Source organism: Trifolium pratense, linkage group LG7 (genome assembly GCF_020283565.1).
Source record: "Trifolium pratense cultivar HEN17-A07 linkage group LG7, ARS_RC_1.1, whole genome shotgun sequence".
NCBI lineage: Eukaryota > Viridiplantae > Streptophyta > Magnoliopsida > Fabales > Fabaceae > Trifolium > Trifolium pratense.
This window is the reverse complement of record NC_060065.1, coordinates 29,157,183-29,169,135: the sequence shown is the minus strand read 5'-3', so window position 1 is coordinate 29,169,135 and position 11,953 is coordinate 29,157,183. Positions and strand designations below refer to the sequence as shown.

Sequence of the window (11,953 nt, the reverse complement as noted above, 5' to 3'; positions counted from 1 at the left end):
GCCGAAATTGTTAGGTGAACCGTGTTCGAACCTGGGATCTCACAATTATGTGAGTTTAATTTCAATGGATTATCACTTCATTTCATCTAAGACCAATAATAATAATAATAATAATAATAATAATACACTCAATAAACACCTGGTTAATTCAATAAGTCAAACAATAAAAATAGGTTAAAAATTTAATTAAAAAACTCTAAAAATAATGACTGAAGAGAAAAATATTAACATAATGAAAGAACTATTGAAAAACATAGGTTGTTGCAATATGCATGTTGATCACTACTTCAAGTGCAGCAGCTTCTTCTTCCACCCAAAGTAGGAGTTGGAAGCTTTTGATTTTTACCAACATATGATCGACCATATCCAATTTGTATTCCATGAGTTTCATCCAACACATTAAAATCTCCATCTTCAATCTTTTTATATATACTTCTAGCACTTTTTACAAACGCCTCTTCAACTTTCTCACCACTTTTCGCCGAAACTTCCATAAAGATCAAACCGTTCTCCTTCGCGAACCTCTCTCCTTCTTCGGTACTTACTTGGCGTTTCTTAGCAAGATCAGACTTGTTTCCGATTAACATAATGACCATATTTGAATTTGCCTGTTGTCTTGCATCTTCTAACCAAGAAGCCAAGTGATTAAATGTTTCTCTCCTTGTTATATCATAAACTAGCAATGCACATGCTGCTCCTCTATAATATGATCTTATTATTGATCTGAATAATTCTTGACCCGCGGTGTCCCATATTCGTAACTTGATTGGTGTATTATCGACGGTGATTGTTCTGACACCGTATTCGACACCTATTGTTATGTCGTGGACAGGTTGAAAGCGGTTGTCTGTGAATTGAAATAAGAGACATGATTTTCCGACTCCGCTGTCGCCTATTATTATGTATTTGAAGAGGTATGCGTATGACATATTTTTCCAGGAATTTTAAAATATATTAGAAACTGAGGGATTGTGATGACGTATTAAGTCAATCGGCTAATAAACCTATTTATAGGGATTATAAGATAATTAGTGATAACAAATTTGTTAAAAAAAATACTAACAAACTAGTTTTTTTTTTTTTTTTTTATCAAAAAATAACAAACTAGTTAATCTTATGAAATAATTCAAAAGATGACTCTTAAATAAAATATATCCAATAAATCAAACATAATAATGATTCAACAAAAAAAAGAAAAGAAAAAAATATTAATAACTACAAATGATAACAACTTTTTCTTTTCATATTTTTATCAAATAACATAGTGACTAAAATTGTCTCTACATATTACACGGTAGCGGAGCTAGGGGTGGCCTGGCTGGGCCATGGTCCACCCCAAAATAACTGGAAATTACTAAAATACCCATGATATTTTAATATAATTACACAAACTTACTAGATATATTAGTGTGACTCCTTACTAGATATATATAATCTAAAATTTATATTATAGGTTAAATTATATTTTTGTCACTTAATTAGTTAATCTTAAATTTCACTTTGATCCCTTAAATTATTATTTTTTTGGTTTTATTTTGTTTCTCTTAAATGTAAATATAAACGTTGCCTAATTTAGTCCCTTAAAAAAAATTCATTGCATTATGGTCCTTAAAGTTATAAATCTTGAATATTTTGGTCTATAGTAGAGGACTAAATTGTCTAAATTTTTTAATTTAAAGGATCAAAGTGTCAAACATTCATAAGTTGTGGGACTAAAATGAAACGAAAAAATTTCAAGTATCAAATACGTATGTTTGTAATTTAAGAGACTAAAATAAAACAAACAAAAACTTAAAGGATCAAAGTGAAACTTAAAATAAATTAAGGAACCAAAAGAGTAATTTAGCCTCAATTATATTATGCAATCACATTCAGAAATCTTTTGCAAGTACCATAAACAACAAATGCAATATGCCAAAAGCAAGGGCAGTCATATGGATTAAAAGGAAATAACTTCATCCCTTAAAAAAAAGAGACCAGATGGACCATCATCTGGCAACAATGCTAGCTTCACAGGAGATTCTGCACCTTCATCGACGCTTATAATGCCGGTATTCGCATTAATATCAGTCTTAACAAAGTCAGGGCATATACAATTTACGCGAAAATGAGGAAACTTCGTAGCTAGCATTCTTGTGTAAGAATTCAAAGCTGTTTTTGCCATTGTGTAACCAGAAAGAAAAGTTGGCCAATTTTTAGTTTCCAATGCTTCTTCTTTGTAATCTTTCAGAAATTCTCTAAGCACTTCATCGAGTTTTTGGTTTGTTAGGCTTTTGATGTCTTCAAACACTTCTCTTGCCTTGTCATTTGGCATATACTTATAGGACAAAAGAAGAAAAATAATAAAACTTTAGGTTAATTTCTCTAATGGGAAATATATAAATCTCTATTTCAATAGTTTAAAAAGTAGACTAGAGTTGAAAATGATGAGACTTTAGGTCATGGTTTAATTAGTTCAATGAGAGATGACATATAAATAGAATTGTAAAAATATTAAGAACTAAGAAAAAGAAAATCGGTTAAACCAACGACGATTTAATTAGTTCGACGTGATTTAATCCTAGTTCAATCAGACTATAATGTTACCAGGATCAAACTAATCAACAAATTGACTGGTTTTCAGTTTTGTGTTCACCCAAATTTCAATTCAAGCTTATCATTCAAAAAACAAATCAATTCGCGATAACACGAAAGCTATTCCCAGTTTTAAAAAGCAAAAGGTTGAGACGATTGCTCGAAATTTCGTGTAAGCTGCTGCAAAAATGCATTGACAGATACATTGCAATTGTGTGTGTCACAAAATTTCAAATTTCATGTAACGTTCGGTTCAATCTGTTGATTGAACCGTCCGTTTTTTTTAGCATCATTTTATTCATTTACAAGGAAAAAAATCATTTAATTGTTTACTTGTTTAAATTTGTGGAAATAGTTTTACCTTCAATTGTCCAGCTCTAGAGGAGACATTGACAATCCTTGGAGAAGTAGATAGTTGAAGCAGGGGAAGTAGAGCTTCAGTTACTCTTTTTGCACCAATGAAGTTTGTTTCAACACATTCTTTGGCTAATTCATAATTTTGAACCACTATTATATTCCAATCGGATATTTCACCCCTTTTCTACAAAACAAATCAACACCATTTAATCAAAATTTATGTTTTTTGTTTTATAATTTGACAAAAAAAAGACTACTCTAAGATTTAATAAATCAAACAATTAATCTTTATGTGGTTTCATGTATGTGTTCCATACTCCATTGGGAATTCTATTAATAAAGTAATATTAGAATTTGAGTTGCATCGAACTCAAATGGTGCGGGGATCTGGATTCCCTGTTATAGGAAATTACATAGTTTCACATTGTTTATCAGATCGAACGGATCAGAATAATTCATTTATAAAATTATGGAAAATGATCTTAGCTACACGATTGTGGTCGGACGGTTCATATCTGTTACAACGTCCTGCCGTAACAGTAGGATTAGGGGATTCAAAATAATAGGTGAAGTGAATTTGGTTCACAAAGGGGTTCAGTTGAATCCCCTCAATATACTCCAGCTAGCTTTGTTGCCGAAATTCAACCATATAAAATCGACTTATAAACTGAAAATGGTCCCCACTTCTAACCATAACTTATCCAATTGGAAGAAATCTTACTCTTCTAAGAAGATTCTCTCTATTCAGTATTCCTCCAGCAACACCAGCATTATTCACCTACATCAATGATCCCAAATGTGAAAATAAATTATTTTAATTAACTAAATATTTAAGAGAAATAAATTGGAAATGATCACATATACCCACCAAGATATCAAGTTTTCCAAATTGGGTTTTCATGAATTCAGCTAAAGAAGTAACACTTGTAGGGTCAGTGACATCAAGTTGATGAAAAACCACAAAGTCAGAGAGACCTAACTCTTTCAATTTTTCTACAGCATCCAAACCTCTTTTCTCATTTCTTGCTGTAAGCACCACCATAACACCACTTGAAGCTAATTTCTTACATATTCCATAACCAATTCCCTTGTTAGCTCCTGTTACTAGTGCATACCTAAGCAAGTAAACACATTGTTAATCAAAAAACAATTACGCAACGAATTTAGAAAAATGATGTGTCTCTAATAAAAATAACCGAAAACAATAATGCATATAGTAAGTTTTTGCTTTATTTGCAAAGATTTATATACAAATCTAATGGCTAAAGAATTTAGATTTTTTTTTCTTGTACAAATGTTTAAAATTAAACTCATATATACCTTAAGGAAGAGTTTCTGTAATGACCCATTATAAGCCTAAAAGAATAGAATATAAGGATAAAAATATATAGATAGATCCAATTTGATTAATCATGATTAGTTTGTTAGAATGCTAATGCTTTATATAAAACATTTAATGAATTTAAATTTTAATGGTTGTAAAAAAATTTTAATCAAGATGTTAATTTTAGTAGCGTAGTGTAGTTTTTAGTCTCTTTTAGATTATTATGGATCCACTAATGAACATCTAAATGATAGTTCATGACGTTATCCGTTGAGAGAACAACCTCTTAAATAGATATTAGTATTAGTTTCTAACTTTTGGAAAAAACACATCAAATTAAAATATGGGTTTTTTAGGTTCAAAATCAAACAATTTCAAGCCTTTATACTAATACTTCTTTCTTCAATAATGGATAAATAGCCAATAATGCCTTAAAAAAAATTAAAACTAGAGTATCATTTACCTGTACATTTTTGCTTCTTCTCCCATGTTGAAGATGTATGTTTTAAAGCTCTTCTTACTTTTTTTATCAGTTGTGAAATGAATGGTACAAGATATTTTTGATCTGTTTTCTTACTAGCTAGCCTATTTATATACAGAGTATAAGTATGTAAAATAAAATATTCATTCATAGTACTGTTACCGTTTTTACTTAATTTCATTATGTGCAATCTAAATCATTCGATTTCAAATTAACGACTGAAATTTTTTACTGCAACAAACTATGTGGTCCTGCTGATATACGCAGACAATAAAAATCCTGCTGATACGACTGAAATTTTTTACTGCAACAAACTATGTGGTCTTAGATTATTTGTAATTAATTTTGTCTGTGTTATTTGAGTTGTCCGATCTTAAAATCAATAGTTGCGATCTTAAACAGTGTGTTACTGCGTGATATGACAATTGCACAGAATTTTCATATCCATAGTCATGCTCCCTAATCTTTGATAAACAATCAACACATTGCCATATAGAAGTACACTTTTTTCAATGATATATATTCAGATCAGAAATGAAGTTTCCTCAATATAGAGGGAAGGTTTGACTTTAAAATAGAAGAATGCTTATAAAACATGGCATGTTCCCTCCATTGGCAGCATAGGATTCATGGGAATCTTAATGTAGACTCATTCCCACATTTTTTATAAGCATCATTGGTACTTTTTACCTATATTAATAGAATAACAATGGACAAATTACCAGTTCTCCAGAACTAGAAAATAAATAAATTTGAGAGGACTATTAAATGTTCTAAGATTGCTCAAGTCGAAGGATTCAGAAATATTATCATCGAATCATTCTAGCAGTTAATTTTGCTTCTCATGAAACTTCTCAACTTCATCCTTATGCACCGTTTGTCCAACAAACCCGCAATCTCCACAAGGGACATTCAAATGTCTCTTTTCAGCATACTCGTAGAGAGGATAATGAATGTGCTGATTATCTGTGGAGCTTCCTCCAATGATATTTTGAAGATTTGAAATAATTGTCTTCCTTAACTCAGTCTCTTTTGTTAATAGTTGATGTTGTGGACGTCGCTCGTCCACAAGCTTAGTTTATTTTTTTGTTCCTACGTTGTTTGTTTTATTTTCCATCTGATAAAACAAATTAATATTTAATTAAAAAATCACAATCCTACATAAAATTGATCTAAATCAAACCCCAATTAGACAAAATTTTAACCCCAACATCAATTCTACATAAAAGTTATAAGATATCTACCTTTTGAGTTAACAAAATCAATTGTAAAATTTCTTGAGTGGCAGTCATATACCTAAATAAAAGTTATTAGGATACCTTTTTACCTGTACATTAATTTATTTATTTATTTTATAATTTTACCTGTACATTAGTTGTCAGCTCAACGAGTGTAAAAATGCATCATTTTGATGAAAAAAAGAGAGAGCTCAGAGGTATATTTTTCATCCAATGTTTCAGATTTAGTGATGTTACCCAACACCATGAATATTTATCATCACATCACAGCTCACTCGAAATTGCACCAGCCGGGAATCGAACCCGGGTCTGTACCGTGGCAGGGTACTATTCTACCACTAGACCACTGGTGCTTTGTTGTTCTATATTAACGAAATATTAATATATAGTATGAAAGTTACTTCAACAATGTGGTTTTCATTTTCCTTCTTTGGTGGATTGATATATCCATTGTAAAACACCATTATCATTATGTTCTCTTTTGGTTAAAACTCTTCCAAATTTTTTTGAATCGAATAAAGCATAAAGATTAATCATGTTTTCATAAGATGATTTTTAAGATAAGAAAATTTATGCTATATTTAAATATGTTAGATTTTAAGTTTATAGTTTATCTTTAGTAACATTTTTTTGGTCACAAGCTTATAATTTATTTATAACTAATTCTATTAGCTTATAATTTATCATTTTTTTTCTCTCATTTTTATCTTTTTTATGTCATTTCATATTTATAAATTAGTTAATTTTATCAAACATTATTAATTTAATCATGAGTTTAATTGATATGCACCGACGGTGTAAAATAGTTTTACACAATCGTCCAATAAACAACCATTATTTAGTCATGTCATATCAAGAAAGTGGGGTGATGTGACGAAAAACATGGTTGGTATTAGTTGACAGTGTAAAATTATTTTATACCGTCGGTACATATCAATTAAATCCTTTAATCAATTAGCTTATAAATTATTCCTTATAAACGCATCCACTATAAACTACGGCTAATATTTCTCCTTAGGAAAGCAAGGTACATGAGACTATGCTCTATCTTTTGGATCATTGATCAAGGTTCCAACCAGAAATAATATTATATAAGCATGTGATATTTTAATACTCCTCCAATACAAGATTAAATTCAAAATTTGAATCCCAATTCAAAATGCAGACTTTAGACATAACCTGAAAATTTCAAGAATTCTTTGTTTTTGGTGTAAAAAAATTCAAGAATTCTATTATGATCGTCAATAGGAAATAGACAAATAAATGTCTTAAGTTATTATGCGATTGCATTTCTTGAAACCTAAACATAACATTACTAGTAATAGAGCAAATCAATAAGAAAAACTAAATTCCTTTCTGACCAACCTAATTAACTAATAAATCTAAAGTAATTAACAGACCAAAGCTCTATACATATTTAAAGAGCAATTCATAACTCAAACTATACATTGGTAGCAACAAGTTGAAACCATTGACTTTGAGGATCATCAAGACAAAGAGAATTATCATGTATGCAGATACATTTTGAAGTGACAATAACAGATGAATTTGAATCCTTATGCAAGCAAAGTTGTTTGCCATCTTGATCAATAGTAGCCAAATGAAGCCTAGAAATCGATGCAGTTTCCCATGAACTGTTCTTGCTATGGCAAGCATCAGTAACGGAAACCGGATGCCCTTCGCCGGAAGCAGTTAAGCACTTCTTACTGTCACTCAAAAGGATTTGAGAATCATCATATGTCCATCTCTTTTGATTTTCACAGCTTCCAAGTTCAAGTTGATTGTTTTTATTCACTTGTGCACATTTACCAGTAAGAGGATGGTACATGATATATGTTTTTGTTAGTTTGGAAGTAGGATCTGCATTAAGAAACATAAGGAAAATTCAAATGGATACTTAAATATCTTCATTTTCCTGCAAAACTAATATTAAATATGATGTTAGTCCCTGCTAATATAAATTTTTATGGTTTTAGTCGATGTAAGTTTTTTGTCTGAGTTCAGTCCCAATAAATTCAAAAATGATTGTTTTTAGTCCATGACGTCATATGTCGCCCAATATAATCACGCTACCTGGGCCACTCAGGTGGTGTTAGGGACTAAAATCAACCGTTTTTGAATTTGCATGACTAAATTCAAACAATAAAACCTACAGAGACTAAAACTAAAATGTGTTATATTTGCAGGGACTAACATCATATTTAACCGTGATCTAGGCCATGACACAATTGATTTTTGATATTGCCAAAACTGCAATGCAATCACGATTAAGGTTGCATCGGCTACATTTGACTGTGATTCTCAGCAATATCAAAGATCGCGTGCGACCACAACTTGGATGGAAACAGTTTTACTAATAATAAGAAATGGTCACCTTGATTTTTCCTTTGCAGAAGTTGGAACTTGTCAGTGAAATTGGGGTTTCTAAGATTATGCCAAGTAGCATCAACAAGACCAAAACTCTCATCAAGTTGAACTTGTTCTTCTCTAAAATAATAACTACCATGAAAAGCCCACAAACCCCAATCCAAGTCTCTTCCAACAAAATATGTTTGAAGACATGTCAAGAACCTATTATCTTCAACTGTAGAGCCTGATTGATCAAATCCAAACTCTGTAAAGATCAAAGGAAATGCACTCTCACCAATGGTAAGGAAACCAACTCTTTGATCTAACGCTTTAATGTTATTCTCGCAAATTCTATTCAACGGTTGCTTAGACCAAATCTCTTTCAATTTGAGTGTTCCAATTCCAGACCATGAGTATAAATGTTACTCAAACACCATTTTTCGTCCCAAGTCTATGTCCATTGGTTTGTTCCTTAAAAACTGCAATTCTGTGTCATAGTTTAAACCTGAGATAACCACAAGTACATTTGGATTTGCTTTATGGATTGCTAGTGCACCTTGGCTCATGTACTTGTACCAATCTTTTAGATTTTGTCTTGGTCCATGTAATTCATTCCTCAAACTCATTGCCACAATCTATTATTAATCAATAAAAACCAGTCAGATTGATTCTGTTCAAATTCGTAAGATTGTATTGATAGTTTGGTTCACAACAAAGAGTTGTATGATCTCTTATGTACTCAATGTGTGAGCCGCTATGCGGAGATTAATACTTGAGCCAGGTAGAACCACAATGGATGCCAAAACTCTTCCTTAAGAGACTTAACACTTCTGCATTCCCAGGCTGTATTCGAATCCAGGACCTCCGGTTAAGCAAGAAGAGATCTCTGACCATCTCATCCAAGTGCTCTTGGGTTCTTTTATAGACTAAAATTGAAGGACTAAACTAACAATTTATGACATTTATCTAAAACTCGAGAAAGAAAACCAAGACATTGGGCTCAAGGGGTTAATGAGCTCCCCTTAGGACGGAATGTTCGGGAGAACCCGAGTTCAATTTCTGATGGGAACAGTTTTTGGCCATACTACTTACCATGCGGCCGAACTCTGGACTACCGGGACCCCCTTCCCCTAAGAACGAGAGGGTTAATACAAAAAAAAAACTCAAGAAAGGAATAAAAAGAAAGAAGTGGAAAGCCAGTAATATACATACAGCATGATGTCCCTTAAAGTGTTCGGCTGCCAAAGTAAGTCCTTCAATCCATTCTTGAGGATCAAAATGTCTATCAAAAAAGAATCCATTCTCATCATCATCATTACAACACCATTTAGGTTCACTAACATGATTATCAAGCAAAACTTTAACATTCTGATTACCAAGTTCATTCACAACAGCATCAAAAGCTTCAATATGAGTCATTTTCAAAATTGAAGGATTATACTTAGTAATACCATACACAACTTCAGGTGCATCCAAATGACTAAAAGTAACATTCACAATCTCATGTTCATATCTTGTCCACATATAAATTGCATAAGTTAATCTAACACAATTGAATTTGTTTTTAACAAGCTCACCAACAAGTTCCTTTAAAGGTCTTCTATCAAGACCTTCAGGGATCATTGGTTGAAGATGACCTGCCCAATTTCCACACACAAGTTTCACTCTTTCATTTGTTGATTCATCTATGATCCATCTTGATTGTGTACATAAAGGATAAGCATTTGCATGTTGTGATGCTGAGATGAAAACGAGAAGAAGAAACAATGATTGAATGGTTTCTCTCAACATCTTGAATTTAAGTGGAAGAGAATTTCTTTTTTCTTTCATTTTTTGGTTGAAATTAAGCATGTAGACAGTGTTTATAAATAGAAAGAAAAATTAAAATTAGAATATAAATAAGGTGAATTCTTCAGTACACATATTATGTGAATATGTATCAGTACATTTGCTAAGATGGGTGGTTCTGATTGGTTTACAAATAATATTTATTAATTTTTCTATATTAAATAATATGTGTGAACCAATCACAATCATCCACCTAAGCCGTGTACCGGTACATATCCACATGTAGCAGAGTGTTAAATAAACTATCTTTTGTGATGTGTAAATCTCTATCCATAATTTTTTCTTTAATTAGACTAACACTTGTGTGATTGTTATATATATATTCCTATATTGAGAAAGACTTCAATGATCGCAAGCTCAAATCTAGAATGCTTAGGCACACTCACACAAATATAGAAAGTAAGAAAAAAGAAGAATCAATTTAATTGTTATTATTAAAATAATTAACTGTATTGTTTTCTTGTGCGCCAAAATAATTTATATTTGTGGTGTTTTTGTCAAAAAAATAATAATTTTTTTTTTTTGAAGAAGGTAAATTAGCCCACTCAAATTGACAAAAAAATAATAATTTATATTTGTGGTTGTCACCACTCACCACAAAAGAATTATCCTCTTATCTTTACCTGTTTCTTTGTTTAAAAAATATTATTTCTTTTTTTTTTACCCCTTTGTTAGATTTCCCCTTGCTATTTGATCCTGTATGTTCAACTTTTTTGAATTAGCAAACACTACACAACCGGGAGGTTTTGAGTTCAAACCTGGATGAAGGTGTAGTACAACCTAATAGAAGAGAGTGTGTTAGAGTGTGTTTGTTAAAGAGTGTGTTGCTAGCACTCCTCATATCAGTATTGTTAGTTGTGCTAGGACTTATGAACTCCCATTTGTTCAAATTTAACTTCATGTTTCAACAACCTTTTTTTTCGGTCAAGTAGCCTAGTGGCAAGACTCTCACCTATTTAATTGTGGAGAAATGTGGAATCCGGGGTTCGAACCCCAGCCACTCCAATAATGTCCCTGGGAGCTACCATTTGAGCTACACTCATGAGACTAATTTAATTATTTATTAATTCAACCATATTACAATACTTTTTTATTTATGAAAAAAATTTCATATTCAACCGTAGATTTTATAAAATTTATTTTTGTGTCTCAATAACATATCAAATTATCTTAAAATGGTGTAGAATTTTACATGGATAATCTACATAATGAATAAACTTTCAATTCAATGGTGAATTTTACAAAATTTATATTCGTTAAAATATTATTGAGCTATGTAATATTACTAAAATATTATGTAATTTTGTTCCTCTACTAGACAGTAGTTTCCTTAGCACCATCTCAACTGTGTTGAAACCATTGATTCCAGGTTCACCACTTCACCTGCACGTGAATTTGAAATCCTTAAAATTATTCATTCATGTAAAGAAAAAGTTGCCATGTCTCTGTGACAGGATTGTGGTCACATCATCCATGTTTGATAACAATTTTCGCAATATCAAGGACCCGAGTGCAACTATAATGTGGCAAATACACAAGCAGGGTTGATTGTTTCAAAGATTAATGAGATTACTGTCATCAATCTCAATGTGAATCCATATCAGGAAAAGCTGGACACAGTACTGGAAAAAAGGACTCAATCCACAGGTAGTGTTGATTGTTTCAAAGATTAGATTATGATAACAGATAAAAAATAAATTTAAGAGCACTGCCACAAGTCAACTGATCAGGCAGACATCCTAAAAACAAATGCAACTTTGCCTAGGGCAGATGAAACACAGA

The 11,953-nt window shown here is 31.5% G+C and overlaps 3 protein-coding genes and 1 non-coding gene across 5 annotated transcripts; all 4 read right to left on the bottom strand.

Moving 5' to 3' along the window:
- Positions 1-287: 287 nt before the first annotated feature.
- Positions 288-929, bottom strand: LOC123896200 (ras-related protein RABB1c-like). The gene has a single exon (XM_045946617.1). It carries the CDS (start codon positions 927-929, stop codon positions 288-290), a length of 642 nt encoding a protein of 213 aa, XP_045802573.1.
- Positions 930-1,823: 894 nt separating this feature from the next.
- Positions 1,824-4,823, bottom strand: LOC123894367 ((+)-neomenthol dehydrogenase-like). The gene is made up of 5 exons (XM_045944347.1): positions 4,719-4,823; positions 3,800-4,046; positions 3,653-3,709; positions 2,936-3,115; positions 1,824-2,317 (listed from the first exon to the last, which is right to left on the bottom strand). The coding sequence occupies exons 1-5, from the start codon at positions 4,742-4,744 to the stop codon at positions 1,940-1,942; spliced, it is 888 nt and encodes a 295-aa protein (XP_045800303.1). The 5' UTR covers positions 4,745-4,823; the 3' UTR covers positions 1,824-1,939.
- A 1,433-nt stretch (positions 4,824-6,256) lies between these two features.
- Positions 6,257-6,327, bottom strand: TRNAG-GCC. Its single transcript has one exon. It is a non-coding gene; the product is annotated as a tRNA-Gly (tRNA).
- Positions 6,328-7,172: 845 nt separating this feature from the next.
- LOC123894368 (glycosyl hydrolase 5 family protein-like) lies at positions 7,173-10,156 on the bottom strand. Of its 2 annotated transcripts, XM_045944349.1 has the most exons (3): positions 9,536-10,141; positions 8,349-8,958; positions 7,266-7,834 (listed from the first exon to the last, which is right to left on the bottom strand). In XM_045944349.1, exons 1-2 carry the CDS (start codon positions 10,112-10,114, stop codon positions 8,746-8,748), a joined length of 792 nt encoding a protein of 263 aa, XP_045800305.1. In that variant the 5' UTR covers positions 10,115-10,141; the 3' UTR covers positions 7,266-7,834; positions 8,349-8,745. The 2 variants fall into 2 exon arrangements, with proteins under 2 accessions (XP_045800304.1, XP_045800305.1); XM_045944348.1 differs by having other exon boundaries at positions 7,173-7,834; positions 8,349-10,156.
- Between the last annotated feature and the right edge of the window lie 1,797 nt (positions 10,157-11,953).

Excerpts from the sequence above, each read along its gene's own strand:
- LOC123894368 (XM_045944348.1), bottom strand. The coding sequence starts at position 10,153 with ATGAAAGAAAAAAGAAATTCTCTTCCACTTAAATTCAAGATGTTGAGA.
- LOC123896200 (XM_045946617.1), bottom strand. The coding sequence starts at position 929 with ATGTCATACGCATACCTCTTCAAATACATAATAATAGGCGACAGCGGA.
- LOC123894367 (XM_045944347.1), bottom strand. The coding sequence starts at position 4,744 with ATGGGAGAAGAAGCAAAAATGTACAG. Across the intron at positions 4,047-4,718 it reads GAAGAAGCAAAAATGTACAG|GTATGCACTAGTAACAGGAG; the intron begins GTAAATGATACT and ends TTACTTGCTTAG. Across the intron at positions 3,710-3,799 it reads TTGGAAAACTTGATATCTTG|GTGAATAATGCTGGTGTTGC; the intron begins GTGGGTATATGT and ends TCATTGATGTAG.